Below are 21,406 nucleotides of genomic sequence, written 5' to 3' on the forward strand. Positions count from 1 at the left end.
GGGACATGGGGAGACATGAGAGGAGTCATTAACCTGTGGAAGAAAGTATGATACCTACTATTAATATTTCCTTTTATATCACCCTTTAAATTTTTCTATTTTTTGGTTGCATTTTAAATGTATGCAATACATTAATGTGGTTGAGAATGTCTATAACCTATAAATAAATAAACATATTTGGGGACACATGCTCAGAAGTTTTTTTTTACCAGTATGATGTATTTAAAACTGCAGGAAGGACTCCCCTGGTGATCCAGTGGTTAAGAATCCACCTGCCAATGCAAGGGACACATATTCAATCCTTGGTCCAGGAAGATCCCACATGAGTCAGGGCAACTAAGCCTGTGTGCCACAACTACTGAACCCATGGTCTAAAGCCCATGCTCCACAACAACAGAAGCCACCATAATGGGAAGCCAGTGTACTGAAACTGGAGGGTAGCCTGCATTCAGCAACAAAGACCCAGCACAACCAAAAATAAATTAAATTTTAAAAGAAAAAAAAAAAAAAAAAACCCTAAAACTACAGGGACTTTTGGTTGGGCTTACCTAAATGGACTACTGAGTGTTCATTATGCCTGAAGTTGCTGACAGAATTCTCTTTAGAACTTCATTGAATATATAGTCTTTGGAGTAATTAGCATCATGTTGATTTTTCTTTTTTTTTAACTGAAGGTTAACAACAACAACGATGGCAAACGTCAAACATTCTGTATAGCTTGAGAGCTTCTTTGGGAGGAGGAGGGAAGGTTGTTTTGTTTTTTTTAACTGAAAGATAATTGCTTTACAATGTTGTGTTGGTTTCTGCCACACAACACGAAGCAGCCATAAGTGTACATCTGTCTCCTCCCTCTTGAGCCTCTCTCCCACTTCCCACTCCATCCCAACCCTTCAGGTCATCACTGAGCATCAGGCTGAGCTCCCCGTGTTATGTAGCAGCTTCCCACCAGCTATCTATTTTACATATGGTAATGCATATGTTTCAGTGCTACTCTCTCAGTTTGCCCAGAGGGAAGATTTTATATGTATATATTCCCAGCATAGAAATACATTTATACACACGGTCCATAACTGTCTATGATTCAGATTTGAATACATCGGCAGGGACACACTTGTCTGTCTCTCCCCAACCAGGAGGCTGTCTTGAGAGCAAGCCCTGGCAGTTGGAGGTGATTGACTCTCTTGTCTCTTACTTGTCAAGTTGGGAGGAATTGGTGCCACTTTGGCCTTTTCAGCTTTCCCAAGGCCAGGGCCAAGGGGACATGGCTGTGGCATCCCACCCCCCCAGCCCCCCGGCCCGCATACAGGAGCCGCTCCAGCCTGATGTGCTTCCATGCTGAGGGCTTTGTGGGTCTGTTTCCACAGTCTGCCTCTACATCAACAAGCAAGCCAACGCGGGGCCGTACCTGGAGAGGAGGAAGGTGCAGCAGCTCCCCGAGCACTTCGGGCCTGAGCGGCCATCAGCCGTCCTGCAGCAGGCTGTGCAAGCGTGCATTGACTGTGCCCACCAGCAGAAGCTGGTCTTCTCCCTGGTCAAGCAGGGCTACGGTGGCGAGATGGTGTCAGGTAAGGCCCTGGAGTGGGCTGTCTGAGGAGGGCAATGCAGGAGACCCCGGTTCAATTCCTGGGTTGGGAAGATCCCCTGGAAAAGGGATAGGCCACCTGCTCCAGTATTCTTGGGCTTCCCTGGTATCTCAGACAGTAAAGAATCCACCTGCAATGCAAGAGACCTGGGTTTAATCCCTGGGTTGGGAAGATCCCCTGAAGGAGGGCATGGCAACCTACTCTAGTATTCTTGCCTGGAGAATCCCCACGGACAGAGGAGCCTGGCGGGCTACAGTCCATGGGGTCGCAGAGAGTCAGACATGCCTGAATGACTAAGCATGGCATCCAGGGGTGTCTCCAAAGAGGACAGCAGCTGAATCAGGCTTGGGGGACTGCGGCCAGGGTCTGTCCCCATCTGCTGGGCTCCAGGGGCCTTAAATGAGCCTGTGTGCCAAAGGGGCTTGAGGAGAAGAGGCTCCCGGATCTGGGTAAGAAGACTGGACATCTGAATCCTCTCCCTTGACTTGCCCCTTTCTCTCATCTCCACTTCCAGCTCATCAATAAATCCTATTGTTCTAACTTCAAAATACATTCAGAATCCAGCCATTTTTCATGACCCACAGTAACCACTTTGGTTCTTTCCACATCTAAGCCAGATCATGCCTCTCCTCTGCTCCAAATCCTCAACAGTTTTCATGTCACTCCCAGAAAAACCTCACATCCTTACAAGGGCTCCCAGGCCCCACGTGACCTGGCTCTGGTCACTTCTCTCTCTCTCTCTTTTTTTTTTTTTGGTCACTTCTCTTAAGTCCCCCACTTGACTCTTTCCACAGTGGCTTCCTTCTTATGTCCTCCAACCATGCTCCTCCTGCCTCAGGACCTTTACACCTGCTGTTCTCTCTTTCTGGAATGTTGTTTCTCCAACTGTCCATGTGACTTGCTCCTAGACTTCCTTCAGATTTATACTCAAATGCCACCTTCTCAAAAATCCCTTTCCTGACTACCCTGTCTGACGTATCAGCCCTTGTCACTATTTATTCTCCCTTCCTCCATTTCATTCCTTTTTCATAGCACTTGTCACTGTGCAGGGACGTGGGGAAAGTTCACGGTCTCAACCTATCTCACAGGATATGTTTTTGCTTTTATTTAACAAGAGCTCAATCCCACCTCCCATTGTCAGCACACTCCTCCAGTTTCCATCCCGACTGAACAGCATCCAGAGGGAGGGAAAGTGGTCACCACAAGGCAGAGGCAGACTTTGGAGCTCTGCCCCCTCCAGATGTTGCCCTGACAGAGGCTCTGTCTGTCTTCTCCACGTCTGCACTTAAGCCCTGGGAGCTCCAGACATTTGCAAGATGCTTTGAACCCAAGAGGAGAGCCTGGTATCTTCTCTGGCCCAGCATCATGGACACAGCCTTCATATCACCAGGCAAAAGGGAGACATCTTTCCAGCCACAGGGCAGTACAGGTGACCCTGCTGGCTGGCTAAGAGAGGGTTCGAGAGAGGGGCCTCTAATGTGGCTGTGTCCTGTAAAACCAAAGCATGAGTGTTTTACTGGACAATCCCCAGGGCTTGCAGCATGGCTTCACCAGATCATCCTGACTCAGACCTCCTTCTGGAGTTCCCTCTGAGCAGGAAACTGGGTCTGTCTTGCTGGTAACTGATTAAAACAGAACTTGGCGAGGTCTGGGTGCATGTGTCTGACCTGGGGTGACTTCTAAGAGACTCCAGCCAATGTGGGCAGAAGACAGGAGGAAGAAGAACTGCATCAAGAGGGATCCAAGAGGAGAGTCCCACTGTTAGACCTCTGAGGGCTCCTTGGCTGCTCTTTCATGATCTGAGAGCCAAGTTCTTGAACCTGGACTGCCCTCTGAGGTTGAAAGCCTTGTCCTTTTCCTGGCTAAACAGCAGAGCTCAAGACGCAGACCAGTGCTCAGAGAAAGCTCTTCCTGCACTCTGTGACCCTCCCTCTTGAGTGAATCCCACCCAGGTTCTCTGTGGCCCTGCCCTCTGTGCTGGGAGAGAAGACCCCTAACTCCCTGGTCTGCTGCTCAGCCCTTCTGTGGCCTCAGGGGCCTCAGCACTGGCGAGGAGGTTCTGCAGAGCCTGGCACCAACGCCTGAGCAGGCAGAACCCTGCCAAGTTTCCCTTGGCCGAGGGATTCCCAGGAAGGCCAGAGTGGAGTGCCTGGTCTTGGAGAATGCAGTGGCACTGAGGAGCCGCCTCCTCGATGTTGCGAAGCAGCACAGTGGTCTTCCACATTTCTGGTGGTGATGTGGAAGCCCAGCAAGGTGACGATTGCTCCAAGGTGGTTTAGGGAGGGGCTTAAGGAGAAACACCCAGACTCCCCCACTCTCCACCTAAAACCTGAGCCTTCAGACACTGCTTTTTAAACATCCTCGTGGGCACAACGTGTAGAAAATGCTGACACTAGTGCGGGCATCGTGGACCCGAAGAACTCTAACTGCCATGGTTGGGCCTCGGGCCACCCCAGAGGCTGAGGGGATCCATGTCACAGTACCACGGTCCATTCCTAGCACACCTTTTGGGGTGCTCTGCCTTAGCCATGTTCTCCCAGAGGGCTGGCTATTGTGATCTCACATATTACACGTCTGCTTCCAGGAGGTGGGATTTTTCCCACTGTGAGCTTCCAGGAATCTCTGGAAATGTGTACACGCTGATCTAAGGCACAGGCCTGATGCCCCAGACCCTCCTGCTGTGTGGTCAGTCTCCATCTCACCTAGTCTTTTAAGGTATGGGAGGTGAGCCGCAGTGCCCGCCCCCTCCCCACCCCCCACACCTCCCCCGCAAGAGGGAATTTCCAGCATGTCCCAGAGGTCAAGATCCTCCTTACTGAGCACCTTGGCAGCTCTCTACTCACTCTCCCAATCAGAGTCATTATTATGGAGTATTAGTGACAGGCAAGTGCCACTTAGAGGCCACAGGAGCTGGAAAAAACACTCCAGGCTTCCTCAGTTTCCTCATCTACATTATGGGATCATAACCTTCTTCCCACTGTCCTCACAGGACAGTCAGACGGCATAAATGAGGTGATAGACATGAAAGCTCTTGTTAAATTATAAAAAGTTACACAAAAGAAATGATTCTTTTTATTTCTAATTTAAATGGGTGTGTGACAGTTTGTTTTTCAGTTTTGAAATCACAGTTAGCTCTGGTCGCCCTGTCCCAGCCCTTGCAGTGTGCTAGCCTTTGGGATCGAGACTATAAAAGTCCAGGCTAGCTTCCACATGTGGGCACGGAAGGCAGAGCCTGGGGGAGGAAGGGAGCGGAATGTCCTGCTGGGGATCTTCTCATGTATTCCCCACACTGGAGCTGGTGTGTGAGCTTCCTGTGGCAACAGAATTCCATGAGGAGGATTACACAAAGAAACAAGTTCTCAGCTGGAGGAACTGGGTGTTTCTTCAAAATTCTGGTAGCCCTAGAGAAATTGAGTGTGATCTAGCATCATTGCAGAGAGAACACCGTTGGAGTTCTTTTATAAAGACTCCTCCCCGGAAGGCTGAATGAACCCTGAACACTGGGTTAGAGTTGGACACCTCAGTATGAACTCATTTTTATTTGAATATACATATATATCTAGATCTGGGCTTCCCTGGTGGCATGACGAATCTGCTTGCAGTGCAGAAGATGTGCAGGAGATGTGGGTTCAATCCCTGGGTCGAGAAGATACCCTGGATGAAGGCATAGCAACCCATTCCAGTATTCTTGCTGGGAAAATCCGGTAGACAGAGGAGCCTGACAGGCTACAGTCCATAGGGTTGCAAAGAGTCAGACACTACTGAAGGGACGGAATACACACGTGTATGTGCTCGTGCATGCGCACGCGCACACACACACACACACATCTAGATACAGACATCTATCAAGACCCACCTTTGATCCATGTCTGTTTATCTAGAGTTGCCTAAAGAGTGAGGGTGTGTCGTAGGGATGCAGGAGTTAATCTGCAAGCTCCCAAAAGATAAAAACTGGAGTAATTTAGCAGTAAAATAAATAACATAGTATTGAACAACCCACAGTACAAAATAAATATATTGAGTCTACACTGATATTAATGAATAAGCAAATGAACAAGTGGAGGAGAAGGGACAAGTCTTCCTTATGGAAGAATTTCAGATTATATAGGGACTGTTCCCCCTTCAGGAGGTAGAGCTTAATCCCTCCATTGCCCTTCAATGTGGGTAGGACCGTGTGACTTATTTCCCAGGAACAGAATATGAAGAATACAATGGAGAAACATAGCAAACACTTTCTTGGCCAGGAGATGAAGGTTAACATCCCAGGGATGTCATGTGTCTATCTGATGCAAGGAGAAAGGCACTTTGCCTCTGCAGTCTTCCTTCTCAAAAACTCATGTGCAAGTGAGCGTTAGTTGCTCACTTGTGTCGAACTCTTTACGACCCCCCTGGAATGTAGCCTACCAGCCTCCTCTGTCCATGGAATTCTCCAGGCAAGAATACTGGAGTGGGTTGCCATTCTCTTCTGTAGGGGATCTTCCCAACCCAGGGATCGTGGATTCTTTACTGTCTGAGCCATCAGGAAAGCCCCCAAAAAACCATAACCCCAGTCAAATCTTGAGAAAGATGTCAAACAAACCAAATTGAGGAACAGTTTACAAAATACATGATCAGTACTCTTCAAGACTGTCAAGATCATGAAAAACAAGGAAAGACTGAGAAACAGTCACAGACCCGAGGATACCGAGTTCACGCAACACGTACAGCCAGTGTGATTTCCTGAATGAGAACCTGGAACTGAAACAGGATGTTAGTGAAAAAACAGGTGCAATCCAAATAAAACTTGGTTTAAAGCACAGCAGAACTGACCACACCAAGCCCTGTCCCCCAGGGCTGACTGGCGTGTGGCTTTCTCCAGGGTCCTGCTCTGAGTAGCTGTGTCTGCTTTTCCAGTCTCTGCCTCCTTTGATGGGAAGCAGCACTTGCGGAGCCTGCCCGTGGTGAATAGCGTCGGGTACGTCCTCCGTTTCCTCACCAAGCTGTGCCGAAGCCTCCTATGTGACGACCTCTTCAGCCACCAGCCCTTCCCCAGGGGCACCAGCACCTCTGACAATGCCCCGGAGAGCCAGGAAGGCAGGATGGAGTCAGGTAGGCTTTTGCGGTCTGTCCTCTGGGGCCTGCAGGTGGTTCCAGGGGTCCCCGCCCTCCCAGGGCAGATGAGGCTGCCACTGAGGGGGCTCCTGGGAACTCTAGGAGCTAGAGGTTCCCTCCCTCTGCTAGAGGTTCATGAGCTGCCCCTCTGGGCATCTGAGGCACAGCGAGAGCCAGCTAGGACCAAGGACACCTTGATGGTCCCCACCCAGGCTGCAGTGGAAGAGATGGCTCCAGCTAGTGAGAGCTGACATTGTAACTTTTAGGCCTATGTTTTTAGAATTTAGACACTGAGACCGCATCACTCGTAATGAGTGATCTTTTTTCTTCTCCTCTAATTAAGACTCTTGGGCATTTATTCATCATTGCTGAATAATTGAAGGACTACTAAGCTAAGTAACAAAGAAATCCTGAAGAAACAAGGGCTAACGAACTGGTTACGTTGGTCCTGTCTGGGGGCCTCAGGTTCCTACCCAGGTCAATAAAAAGTGTGATAGCGTGTCTATCATGGTAGGAATTTGACCTGGCCATAAATCATATATGTCCTCCAGTGAGACTTAGTGTTTCTCCCTCATCACAGGACAGAAGGTATCCCAGGGGCTGAATGCCTTTTGTACCACCAGCCCCAGAATAGCTCAGTGTAGGAAAGTGGTTGGTGGGAAGGGCAAGGCCACATGGACAAACTTGCCACACCACTGTCTGCCCAATGGGCTAGGTGCCAGTGAGAGCTGCTCATCCCCCACATAGTGGCCCTGAGTTATGGATTTGCAAAGAGTTGAACATGAGTCCAGATTCTAGATTTCAGGTTTCAAGGATGAGCAGGCATGTTGCCTTTTTCCTTTCTCTGGAAGCAGTGTTGTTGATACATAAAGAACACATAGATAGTGAAACTGAAATCTAGCCATTATGTCATTCTGCAAACATTTGCTGACCCTTTTCCTGCTCCAAGTACCTTGTGAGAGAGACCCTGTCTTAGAATAAGGCAAATATGTGAGCTTAGGAAGTTTTTGAGGTATTGAGTGACCAGTGTGAATAATGAAAAAACCAATACATTTGCAGTTATGTGCTCACAGACAGGTTTAGAGAGTTCAGCAGAAGGATACTTATAATCAGAGTGGCTATATTTTAAGCCTAGGAGGACATCAGGAAAGATTCTTAACATAGATTTTTCTCATACAATGTCAAGAACCTTGTCTATAATTTTACTAAACTCTGAGACCTGGGAAACAGGAAAAAATCTGGCCTTTACAAAGAAAGGTACCTAATTAAATATAGCCTGTGTGAGCAGATGCTATACACTTCTGTGTTTTCTTGATGTCTCTATATATCTGAACTTAGGAAAGTCTTCTCATGTCTCTGGGCCTCAGTTTCCTGTGTGAAATGAGGGGTTGAGTTGCTCATGTATAACCTTCTGGTTCTGAAAGTCTATGAATCTGGCCTCTCCTATAAACCTTCGTTGACTCAAAAACATATTGTAAAGCTAATGTATCTTCCAGTGAATCTTGCAATGAGAACAGCAGATGACTGATTTCATTTGACAAACTCTTAAGTCATTGTTACATTGAATAAGCAATGACCTACGGGACATAATCATAAAGTCATAGAGCTCATGTCTCCCATTCTCCTTGAAATAAATGTCACCTGTGAGACCACTTATTCCCTGTCCATGGATGAAATTTAGGGCAGATCTCCTGCCTTTCCTGGCTACTTTCAGAAAACAGAATATTCTTTAGTGAATAGTTAATATGCAGGTCAGTGTGATCATCAAACTTTAAATTTCACTCAAAGATGTAACTGTTCCCCATTCCCAGCACAGTCCTGCTTTGGGCCAGTTGCCTGCAGCAGCAAAGGAAGGTATGGTTGGCTTCTCTTCATCTCCTACCTGTTGCTGCTGCTGCTGCTGCTGCTGCTAAGTCGCTTCAGTCGTGTCCGACTCTGTGCGACCCCCAGATGGCAGCCCACCAGGCTCCCCCGTCCCTGGGATTCTCCAGGCAAGAACACTGGAGTGGGTTGCCATTTCCTTCTCCAATTCATGACAGTGAAGAGGGAAAGTGAAGCCGCTCAGTCATGTCCGATTCTTAGCTACCCCATGGACTGCAGCCTAGCAGGCTCCTCCGTCCATGGGATTTTCCAAGCAAGAGAACTGGAGTGGGTTGCCATTGCCTTCTCCCACCTCCTGCCTAGTCCTCTGTTTTTGCCCCTTCTGTATGAAGCTAACAGTGATTCCAAATCCTTCCTGATCAGAGTGAGGGAAGGAGGAGAGACAAGAGGTAGGAGAGTTTTTGCTTGACTAATCCCACTGGGAGCATGCATGGGGCTCCTTGGTTCTAGTGGGTGTTTCAAGCTGATTCTTCATCCTGTGGGCTCTTGTTATTGTTCAGTCGCTTAAGTTGTGTCCAACTCTTTGCGACCCCATGAACTGCAGCACTCCAGGCTTGCCTGTCCTTCACTGTCTCCCTGAGTTTGCTCAAACTCATGTCCATTGAGTCAGTGATGCCATCTAACCATCTCATCCTGTATCGTCCGCTTCTCCTCTTCACCTCTATCTGTCCCAGCATCAGAGACTTTTCCAATGAGTCAGCTCTTCACATCAGGTGCCCCAAGTATTGGAGTTTCAGCTTCAGCATAAGTCCTTCCAATGAATATTCAGGGTTGATTTCCTTTAGGACTAACTGGTTTGATCTCCTTACTGTCCAAGGGACTTTCAAGAGTCTTCTCCCGCACCACAGTTTGAAAGCATCAATTCTTTGGTGCTCAGCCTTCTTTATGGCCCAACTCTCACACACATACATGACTTCTGGAAAAACCATAGCTTTAACTATATGGACCTTTGTTGGCAAAGTGATGTCTCTGCTTTTTAATATACTGTCTAGATTTGTCATAGCTCTTCTTCCAAGGAGGAAGCATCTTCTAATTTCGTAGCTGCAGTCACTATCCGCATTGATTTTGGAGCCCAAGAAAATGAAATCTGACACTGTTTCCATGGGTCCTTTGGAGATTCCCCCATCTCTCATCTGCATGTTCCTTGTCAAAGACAAAGGTAACTCGTCTCTGGCTGGTCAATTACAGTTCTTCCCACAGCCTCAAGGCATCTGCAGGTAAATCTCTGGCTTCTCTCTCCTGAGGCCCCCTGTGACTCCAGATAGTCCCATAGAAAGGATCTAAGCTAATCTCACTTCAGATCTGGTCTCTTAGAAACACTCACACATCCTTTGCCCAAACAAATTTAGGGCATGCAGGCTGATCTCTGCAGCCACCTCTCCTTTGTTCTTACATCAGACATTTTTTCTCATGGAGATGAAACAATAATACTTTCTGTCTCTTGAGCTCCAGGGTCAGAGATCAAGCTATCCACAGGGCCACACTGAAGCCCATGGGAACACGTGGGACAGTTTTTTTCTCCACAATTCATCTTCTATTCACCCTGCGTTTCAACCTCTGCAGCTGTGCAGGCTGCACGTGGGTGGTCCTCTACAACTGTAAAACTGGCTTCCCACCACCCCCATCTCTTTTTGCAAGATTTCCACACTTGACTCTCGTATGGGGAGCCTACTGTCTTGCAACTTCAGCTAAAACTAAAACCAAAATAGTTTCATTTTAACATCCTGTCCCAGGAACCCCGCTCCAGCTTTCCTTTCGTGATCATTGAGGAACCCCTTGCCTTGGTTTCCACCATATTCTCTCCCCTTCCAAACTCACCATGCTGAGTGAAGTTCCTGTCTTTTTTCTGGAAGTAGCCACCTTGTTTCTTCCCTTGACTGGGGCAAGTATTTCTACCTAAAGCTGATTTCCTTCCTAGTTGTCTTGGCTTTGGAAACAATGACTTCAGTTGTCATCAAGAACCTTTCCCCAGCCCATGGATGCTTTGAAAAAATGAATTGCTCCAGATCAACCAACTTTGTGGAAATTGCTCCTCATGCCCTAGGTGTTACAGGACCAAGTGCTGTGTCTAGGGGCTTCAGGGGGGGTGGAAGAAGCAGCAATGGCATGGTAGGCTCTGAGCAGCCCCCTGGCACATGTCTCTCCTACCTGTCTGCATGGGGCCTAGGATGATACCATTAAAGAGTTTGCCTTGAGAATAAGACATTGCCTCTTTAGGACTGCCTTGTCAAAGTTCCCTTGTGTGTGTGCTAAGTCGCTTCAGTCATGTCCGACTCTTTGCGACCCTATGGACTGTAGCCCACCAGGCTCCTCTGTCAATGGGATTCTTAAGGCAAGAATACTGAAATGGGTTGCCATGCCCTTCTCCAGGGGACCTTCCTGGCCCAGGGATCAAACCTGTGTCTCTTATGTTTCCTGCATTGGCAGGTGAGTTCTTTACCACTAGTGCCACCTGGGAAGCCCCAAAGTTCCCTTAAAGGATAACGTATCAAGTTATTATTACCTTGGATGAGGAATTTGTTTATTACCCACTTTCCCACCATTGTGGCAAGAAAGGCAGGTGTATTTATGAGGGAAGGGCTGGAGGTCTTTGTTGACTTAAGGCTTCGTATCCATGTCATTCCTAAACAAGATCATATAGTCTTGAACTCATTTGAACCAGATCCTGCTCTGCCTCAAGGTTGTTCATTCAAAGTTGGAGTGTTCCAGGCTTGGTGCCACACAGTTAGAGGGTTTGTTAGCATTCATTAGAGCATTTCCAGAAGACAGCACATCAGACAGTTAAGAAAATACAAAGCCAGGACACACAAGGAATTGTCAAAGAAACTGAGATGTTTGTGGTTTTATAAAGAAAAGGATGATTTGGGGAAGAAATGATTTTCTGTTTTAGGATGTGACAGCAGGTCACATGGATTTGCTCTTTATGGTCCTGAAGATATACTTAATTAACCTTCAAGTCTTGTCACTCAAATTCTGGTCAGGGAGCATCACCATCAGCTGAGAAACAAAAAGCTCAACAGCCCTCCCTCACTCCTTTGCAACAGATCCTAGGCATTTAAAGACACATTAAAGTTTGAGAAGTATGTGTGTAAGGAATACTCTCCCAGGTAGAGGACTTGGCAGCTGAATAACAAAGTGGAACTCTCAGAAGACGGCTCCCTCGGGAGTCAGGTGGCGTTGACTTTGTAAAGAACTTTGAAAAGTCAAAATTATTTAGAAGTAGATGGAGCTTCTTGGATGATGTGATCTCCTCTTTGCTGGTGACAAAAGCAGATGTCCACTTGTCAGGGCCATCAGGCTGAACTTGGACACCTAGAGGATGTAAGAGCAAGATGTCCTCCCTGGTCCCTTCCAAGCTGAGAGCCACGGCTGCGAGTGGCAGAAAACAGCCGCGGACAGTAAGAGGTGAGGGCCCCCAGGAGCCCTGTGGTTGGATTCCCCAGAAGAGAAGATGAGTATACCAAGGTGGAAGGGCTCATAGCGGAGCAGAGAGTGTGCTTCTTCCAAATCTCTTCCTCAGAGCTTTCAGATATAAACTCTCTCACCAAATGACCTTTCTCTTGTGTTCAGGGAAAACCAGCTTCAGACCCACTCAGCTGCCTGAATTCAGTCTGGACCATGGAGTTCTTGGCTTGAGATTGGGAAGTTCAGTCATTTTCCTCTATGTCTGTTAACTGACAGCCAGATGTGCATGTTATCAGGTGGAGAGCAGTTCTCTGGGTGCTTTAGGAAAGTGGAAGCAAAAAGATGGATTTGATAACATTTTTGGTTCTGGATTTGGATTTGATAACAATTTTACTTTACCTTTGAATGGTGGCTTCCCTGGTGGCTCAGAGGGTAAACCGTCTGCCTGCAATGCGGAAGACCTGGGTTCGATCCCCGGGTCGGAAGGATCCCCTGGAGAAGGAAACGGTAACCCACTCCAGTACTCTTGCCTGGAAAATGCCGTGGACGGAGGAGCCTGGTAGGCTACAGTCAGTCAGTGGGATCGCGGAGAGTCGTAAACGACTGAGCAACTTCACATTGAATGTTGGGGGAAAAAGGTCTCAGTTAAAAGTAAGCTTTAGCCAGTGCTTCTCCTCTTTGACTGTGCCCTGGACCCACCTAGGCATCTTGATGAAATATGGACTCTGGCTCAGGATGGCTGGAGTGGGCTGAGAGCCTGTGTTTCTGACAGGCTCCCAGGGGATGTCCTGTGCCATTGCTGCTTAGGAACACAAGGCATGAGAAGGTGTGTGCTGATGGAGTCCTACTCACAGAGGGAAATTTATGTCAGGTTTTCAGTGAAATACACCTGTCTACTCTAGGGTGCTGCCGCCCTGTAGAAGCATTGACGCTGAGGATGAGTTGGGTGAGCTGTCCAGGGGTGTGAGGGGGCAGAGTGGTCGGGCAAAGTGGCAGAGGTGAAAATGCCGGTGAGAAGGTTTGCCGTGCTGGGAAAGAAGGTGAAAGAAAAAAAAGAATGATGACTGGCACATTTCTCAGTGTGGCCCGACCTGCACTGGCAGGAGGGTCTCTGTTGCCTTCCTGGCTTCCCAGAATCCCTAGAAAACCCTAGGGATCCATTCTCTCAGACCCTTGTCTGCACAGCATTCCTGGCTCTTAATTCTGCCTTATACCGCTAGAGTCCGGGTCCAGACCTCATCTACCCAGGTAGACTTGAGGGCGGGGACTTGAGGACAGCCTGAAACACAAGTCCACAGTAAACATTTTACTGTCTCCAATGCAGTGTGACGTAACAGAACAAACTGTGCTCACCAAGCGTTGGGGAGATCTTCTTTGGAAACCACAAATGTGATAGCTGAAGTCTTTTGCGAGATCTAATTTAGTGATTGGTTTCCTGCCTTCTGAAGGTTTGACTTGATGGGAACAAATTGTTTACTTTTTGTTGAGGAGCCTTTTTGATACGCAAATGGTGAGGGTGGGAAATGAGAAAGGCCTTGATTCTTGACTCTTTTTGTTTTCTTCCTTGGCTGGTGGTCTTGGAGACAGGCACCAGAAAACTCTTGGAGTAACAGACATGCACAGTACCTTCTGCATACCTAGCATCTAGAAATCAAATCTGCTTCCTTGTTGAACTACAAATTTGTCTAATGTAATAGCTCTTCAAAAGAATGACTATCCGGAGAATATCTCTTTCCAAAAGGTTGTTTATTTCTAAAAGGCAATAGAGTGGTACCAAGTGGCATGAGTTCCATAATATAGAAACATCCATATGGTCAGACAGCAAATGTTTTCTGAGTTCCCTCTACTTGTGATGCCTGCAGAGCTGAGGCCATTTGTTCAAAGCCAACCGGAAAGGGAGCAGCGAGGTAGAAACTGAACCCAGGTCTCCTCCCTGGCACTTTGCTTTTCCTCCCAAGCCTATTGATAGGGCCCCATTACCCAACACCCCCTGAGTGGGGTATATGTCCTGTTTCCTGCCTCAGAAGTGTGACCACACAAAGTGGATGTTCACAAGTGGCTTGTGGTACCCTTGTGTCTCTTCTTCTAGCAAAGATGTAAATGAACAAAACAAACACCAATGCCCACTTAGCAAAATCTAGGCAGAAACTGAACTCTTGGTTGATCAGTTATTCTTTCTCTTTCTGGGTTAATATCTTGGCTGCAAGGAGTGTCTTATCCTTATTTTCGTGCCCTAGTTGCATTGTTGCTGGATGACATCCACAGGACAGGCAAAACCTATCATCCCAGACACCAGGAGAACTTCCTCATCCCTACAAAATCCACACAAAGTGGCCTGCTCCCCCAATACTAGGCATGGTTTGCGTGCTCAGTCACTCAGTCATGTCCAATTCTTTGTGACCCCTTGGACTGTAGCCCACCAGGCTCCTCTGTCCATGGGATTTCCCAGGCAGGAATACTGGAGTGGGTTGCCATTTCCTACTACAGAGGATCTTCCAGACCCAGGGATCAAACCAGTGTCTCTTGCATCTCCTGCATTGGCAGGTGGATTCTTTACCACTGAGCCACCTGGGAAGCCCCAGGCATGGTTTGACCCAGTATTTTAAATAATATAAGAAGTGATGGGGTTAAAAAAAGAGAAATGAAGGAAGGCATGTGCAGGCCAATGATCAGAATATTTCAGAGCTGTGTTCATCCTGTTACAGCCACGGGCCATGTGAGCACAATGAGCGATTTGATTTTCAAGCCGTGTGTTGAAATTGGGATCATTTGGAAGGAGAGAAGAGTATCAGTGCCAAGCTCAGTTTTAAAGAACCTTTGAGAGAGTTTTGATGGACACGTGAAAAGGAGAATGTCCAGGACTTCTTTGGCAGGCCTGTGGTTAAGACTCTGTACTTCCAATGCAAGGGGCATAGATTCAATCTCTGGTCAAGGAAGTGCCATATGCCACAGGAAAAAAAAAAGAATGTCCACAAGTTCTGCAGTAAATACAAAGGCCTTCCTGTATTTTTAGACAGATATGTCCAGGAGAAGCCCAGCCAGAGCTCTTATAGTATGGGAGAGGGAGCGATTGCCAGATTAGAATTCCTGATCTTAATTCTGCTTGTATGCCTGTATGAGTCCATTTAGGAAAAGCTATTTATTCTATTTTCAATGATATCATTCATAAAAGTATACTGTCTGTACTTTTTATTTATTTTTTCCATTTATTTTTATTAGTTGGAGGCTAATTACTTTACAATATTATAGTGGTTTTTGCCATACATTGACATGAATCAGCCATGGATTTACATGTGCTCCCCATGCCGATCCCCCCCTCCTGCCTCCCTCTCCATCCCATCCCTCTGGGTCTTCCCAGTGCACCAGCCCTGAGCACTTGTCTTATGCATCCAACCTGGGCTGGTGATCTGTTTCACCCTTGATAGTATACTCGTTTCAATGCTGTTCTCTCAGAACATCCCACCCTCGCCTTCTCCCACAGAGTCTAAAAGTCTGTTCTGTACATCTGTGTCTCTTTTTCTGTTTTGCATATAGGGTTATCGTTACCATCTTTTTAAATTCTATATATATGCGTTAGTATACTGTATTGGTCTTTATCTTTCTGGCTTACTTCACTCTGTATAATGGGCTCCAGTTTCATCCATCTCATTAGCACTGATTCAAATGAATTCTTTTTAATGGCTGAGTAATATTCCATGGTGTATATGTACCACAGCTTCCTTATCCATTCGTCTGCTTGGACGAATGGTTGCTTCCATGTCCTGGCTATTATAAACAGTGCTGTGATGAACATTGGGATACACGTGTCTCTTTCAGATCTGGTTTCCTCAGTGTGTATGCCCAGGAGTGGGGTTGCTGGGTACTTTTTAAAACACTGAGCTAAAAGGGGAAAATGTAACCTCTAAGTAAAACACTGGGTTTTGTAGAATCTGAAATAGATTTTTTACAATGTTCAGCAATTTATTGAATTCTTTTGCATTATAAGGCTTAGGTTCTCTTTCAAATCCTACAGATATTGAGGAAGCACAAAGATTCAATAATTATTGGTTAAATGAATCAATGAATGTTCCAATTAAGTTGTTGGAACCTCCCAAGGTATTTTACTTATTTACTTGGCTGCACCAGGTCTTAGTTGCGACACACGGGATCTTTGATCTTTGTTGAGGCATGCAGTCTCTTTTAGTTTTGGCCTGTGAGATCTTTAGTTGCAGCGGGCGAACTCTTAGTTACGCCATGTAGAATCTAGTTCCCTGACCAGGGATGGAACCCCAGCCCCCTGCATTGGTAGCACAGAGTCTTAATCACTGGACCACCAAGGAAGTCACTCAAGGTACTTCCAATATGAGATAAATAACCCAGTATTGAATCATGTTGACCAATTTGGTAATATTTTAATGTTAAAGTGAAACAAAAAGAAATGAAGATAATGCTCCTCTTTCAAGGTCACAAATAAAGTCATGTTGTGGATTAAAGACACCCAAAACTTGAGGAGCAGAATGATGATGGTTGTAAATCCCTAATAGGCTTTCTCCTGTTTGGGAGAGCTCTTGCTAAGAGGGAGTAAGGAGGAGAAAAAGAGGCTGTCAAAAAAGAGGTGGTGTAGACTCTTTCTTCCCTCAAGGCTAGCCTCAGGAATTATCCAAAAGATACCCCTACCCCAGCCCCATGCCTCTCTTCAAATAATAAAATCTACTGGAAATCTTTTCCTTTGTTCCATGAAGCTAACCATCCTTCAGATGACACCCCTACCCATTAGCTCCCCATGAGCCACTCTTAAACTGGAGATCATGCTGGGGACATCTGGGTCAGCTGTAGAAGGCCTTCTGTGACTCTGGCAGGCCTGTCCAAAGAGGCTCCTGCCTGTGATGTAAGAGTATGTGAGATGTGGCCATCCCCAAATCTCCAGGGCCCACAGGAGCTGTAACTGGAGACTATCTTTTGGGCTGCTCCTCTCGACCTGTGCCCTGAGCCTCTGTGGTGGGTTCTAAGGTAATAGCCACAGGTTATCCACACTAGTATCTACTGACCATGTATTAGAACTAGGAATAAAATGGTAAACCTTGTCAAGAGGAATTGAAGCAACTTTGGAAACCAGTAATCTTCTAAGATAAACTCCACAGACTTTTAGTGGGTCATTTCTGGGTCTCAGACATAAGTAGCAAACCCTTTGATTATGGGAGAAAAAAAAAGAATCCAATAAACTTCCTGACAGAGAATTAGATATTCTATAGCATATACATCCTAACTGCTATTGAATTAATAATTGTAACTTCTAACCTAGATATGCAGAGTTAAGAGGAATGTATTATTCCTTTCCCACTTGTATTATTTATATATTGCTGTGTGACAAATTACCCTAAAATTTAGTGGCTTAAAATAACATGTATCATCTTACAGTTTCTGTGATCGGGAATTCAGGTGTAGCTTGACCGTGTTCCCCAGCTGTGGGTCTCTCTCAAGGTGGCAAGCACCTCAGAGCTTGGCTAAGGATGGACCCACTCCCTAGCTCATTCATGTGGTTGTGGGCAGGATTCCGCTTCCCACGAGCCATTGATTCCTTGCCACATAGGCCCGTCCACAGAGATGCTCACAACATGGCAGCCTGCTTCGCCCACTTGAGAAATACTGGAACGCTTTCCTAAAAGTCAGGATGTCCATTTGGAACCGGAATTTGCATGGTGTCCTCTATTCCAGGGACTCCAGCATTTTCCTGATTAAGGGTCACTCTAAGTTTCCCCAGTTTCCTATGAAAGACCCAGAAGTTGTTGAAGAAACAGAGCTTGACAGCAGAAGGCCCCCCACTCTCCAGAGCCCTCCCTTCCTCCTGGAAATTCCTATAAGCCTCCGGGTGGAGGCTTTGGCAAAGCTGCAAAGAAAAGACTACAGAGAGGGAACCTGCTCTCATCCGCAGACTCAAAAGGCATTCACTGTTCTAAAGCGGCCGACGTTGGGCAAAACTGCCTTTGGGCAAAATTTCCACGAGAGGAGATCTTAAATCATAAAGAACAAAGTCTCAGGCAAACCAGCAACATTAGAAAAGACTAAGGAAGTTCAGGTGTCAGGCATTAAAATTACGGTTGCTTTCTGTACATCTCATTAGGGAGGAAAAGTATAAATGTACTTGAATGGACCTGAGGGGAGTCATAAGGTGGATTCTGAGGGCTGAGCAATCTGAACTTAGAGACAAGCTTGAAGGGAAAATCTATACTGGCTAGAGACCAAATTAATGGAAAATTTAATTGAGGCGAATGAAAGGCCAAGCCTCATAGGTGGTGCGGCCCAGTGCCCTTTGAACCAGGGAGGCTGGGACAAGAGGCCGCAGAGGGCCCTGAGGGAAAACGCGGTGAGCTTATCTGAGCAAGAACAAGGGGCGGGACCGAGCCGGAGAGAAGGAAACCTGCAGACCTCCGTGAGAACCTCAGCGAAGGGCGGCAGGAAGGCAGAGAGGAAATCTGGGGGTTGCTGACACCACGCAGTCCCTCAGAGGTCCCCCCCAGCTCCCACAGCACTGAGCACGTGCTGGGCGCCTGCGTGTGTGAGGCACCTGGTGGAGAGACGCAGCCGCTCAAGGTAGGAAGCCAGGTGTCTGAGCCGGGGCGGGCAGCTCTACCGGGACCTGCCCCCTTTCCTCTTTCTGCTTCTCTCCTTGCAGGTCTCTTTCTCTGCTTTTCAGAGCTTGCTGGCTGTGCTCCTTAGGTGGTGGCATCTGGTTAAGCAGAGGGGGATAGTTACCACACCGTTCATCAAGAGGCGGTGAAATCAGGCCGACTGTATTACTTCTTCTTCTAATCTGGGGTTCAGGGCTAGGGATCCGTGGTGCTGCCATCTCATTAAGCAGCAGAGCCAAGGCGTTCACTGGACACTGATCCCGTGGTCTGACCTTCCTGCCAGCCTGGGCAGAGTTGTGTGGCCGGCTGGGCTGGGCAGACCTGCTGGCAATCAATCTGCCAGGAGCAGAGATGACTGAAGAAAGGGTTCCCTCTGTGCAGCTGTTCCTTCAGCTGGAAAGTTGTGACTAATGTGGGGAAATAAGATGGGGAATGGAGGGTGAGTGTGTGTGTGTGAGAGAGAGAGAGAGAGAAAGAGATAGAGAGGGGGTGGGGAGAGAGAGAACTATTTAGTGCTGGGAAGAACAGGGTCTGAGACTGGGGTGTGGGGTTATTATTGCATGTAGAGATACTATTTGAAAATAATTTTGCAGATCGTGGTGTCGCCACTTTTCATGGCTTTGTTTGGTTAGAGAATCCAAGTAAAGTGCCATTAAAATTCTTTAAATAAATTAAATAGTCCAAACTCACTTAACTGTGAGCAGTTGGGTCTTGTGTCCTACATGAAAATGGGTCGGCACCCCCCAAAAGAACTCCCTGGCCACTACCGCTGCTCTTGGACTTTCTCTCCTGGCTCTTGGCTTTCTCCCTCCTGTCCCTCTGCCTCTTCTTGCTTCTCCTCAGAGGTTCTCCACATTCCAGGCACTCAGTTGACCTGGAAATTCAGCAGGCTGGGCCGTGCTGGGTGTTTGGGAAGCTGAGGATGCAGGGGCATTCCCCGCCCCCCGACCCCGCCCCAGCCTCCGCAGGGGTGCAGGCAGAGGGAGGAGTCTACACTCCTCAGACCCTAGAACTGTGTTCCCTGAATGAGGAGGCTTAGACCTGGTGCAGATTCAGGAGCAAAGGGGTATCCTTTGAGGCTGAGTAGGTTTGAACTCTTCTGGAATATTCTTTGGGCTTCCAAGGTGACTCAGTGGTAAAGAATCCGCCTGCCAATGCAGCAGACATGGGTTTAATCCCTAGGTCGGGAAGATACCCTGGAGGAGGAAATGGCAACCCACTCCAGTATTCTTCCCTGGAGAATTCCATGCACAGAGTAGCCTGGCGGGCTACAGTCTCAGTTCAGTTCAGTCGCTCAAGCATGTCCGACTCTTTGCGACCCCATGGACTGCAGCTCACCAGGCTTCCCTGTCCATTACCAACTCCCCGAGCTTGCTCAAACTCGTGTCCATCAAGTTGGTGATGCTGTTCAACCATCTTATCCTCTGTCATCCCCATCTCCTCCTGCCTTCAATCTTTCCCAGCATCAGTCTTTTTCAATGAGTCACTTCTTCGCATCAGGTGGCCAAAGTATTGGAGTTCCAGCTTCAGCTTCAGTCCATCCAATGAATATTCAGGGCTGATTTCCTTTAGGATGGACTGGTTGGATCTCGTTGCAGTCCAAGGGACTCTCAAGAGTCTTCTCCAACACCACAGTTCAAAAGCATCAATTCTTTGGCACTCATCTTTCTTTATAGTCCAACTCTCACATCCATATATGACTACTGGAAAAACTTTAGCTTTGACTAGACAGACCTTTGTTGGCAAAATAATGTTTCTGCTTTTCAATATGTTGTCTAGGTTGGTCATAACTTTCCTTCCAAGGAGTAAGCGTCTTTTAATTTCATGGCTGCAGTCACCATCTGCAGTGATTTTGGAGCCCAAAAAAATAAAGTCTGTCACTGTTTCCACTGTTTCCCCATCTATTCGCCCTGAAGTGATGGGACCGGATGCCATGATCTTAGTTTTCTGAATGTTGAGCTTTAAGCCAACTTTTTCACTCTCCTCTTTCACTTTCATCAAGAGGCTCTTCAATTCTTTGATTTCTGCCATAAGGGTGGTGTCATCTGCGTATCTGAGGTTATTGATATTTCTCCCAGCAATCTTGATTCAAGCTTGTGCTTCATCCAGCCTGGCATTTTGCATGATGTACTCTGCATATAAGTTAAATAAGCAGGGTCCCTGATGTACTCTTTCCCTGATTTGGAACCAGTCTGTTGTTCCATGTCCGGTTCTAACTGTTGGTTCTTGTCCTGCATACAGTTTTCTCAGGAGTCAGGTAAGGTGGTCTGGTATTCCCATCTCTTTAGGAATTTTCCAGTTTGTTGTGATCGACACAATCAAAGGCTTTGGCGTAGTCAATAAAGCAGAAATCTTTCTTATCTTCATTACCCCCACCATAGTTTGGTCTCAGGGCTACAGTCTATGGGTCTATGGAGTCGCAAATAGTCAGACACCACTGAGCGACTGAGCACACATGGAGTGTGCAGAGGATTCTTCAGGCTAACAGGCAGACTTTTTATGTAGCAGCTGGGAGAAACCGTAGTCCACAGATTAGCCAAGGCGAAAAAGGCACACCAGTCTCTTGAAAGTTCCCAAGACACCAAATCCTGAAAATGTGGCAGGCTTCTGTGAGAGCCATTTGTGCCTGTGCCTTTCTAGTTAAGCACACTCTTGTGGTCGTACAAAAGCAGATCAGTCCTTTTTCGGGAGGAAAGACTTAATGATTTACAAGTGGCATCCTTGGTGTCCTGGATAGAGGCAGGGCTTATAGAAGAGAAGTACATTAAGTGCCTCTTGTTCACCCTACTGTGCGGGTGTCCACAGCGATGAAACAGCTTTAGCTAGAGGCTGGATTGT

At 47.1% G+C, this 21,406-nt stretch overlaps 1 protein-coding gene across 8 annotated transcripts in view; it reads left to right on the plus strand.

Annotated features, from left to right (window-relative positions):
* The window catches only part of SCML4 (Scm polycomb group protein like 4), a 108,140-nt gene that overhangs the window by 58,750 nt on the left and 27,984 nt on the right, over positions 1-21,406 (plus strand). For 7 of the 8 annotated variants that reach the window (XM_061131834.1, XM_061131835.1, XM_061131836.1 and 4 more), the window contains 2 exons: positions 1,365-1,565; positions 6,477-6,671. In XM_061131834.1, coding sequence (XP_060987817.1) covers positions 1,365-1,565; positions 6,477-6,671 — 396 coding nt within the window. Of the gene's footprint in view, positions 1-1,364; positions 1,566-6,476; positions 6,672-18,300; positions 18,531-21,406 lie in introns of those variants that run through there. The other variant, XM_061131840.1, reaches the window with a different exon arrangement.

This window comes from Dama dama, chromosome 28 (genome assembly GCF_033118175.1).
Source record: "Dama dama isolate Ldn47 chromosome 28, ASM3311817v1, whole genome shotgun sequence".
NCBI classification, from domain to species: domain Eukaryota; kingdom Metazoa; phylum Chordata; class Mammalia; order Artiodactyla; family Cervidae; genus Dama; species Dama dama.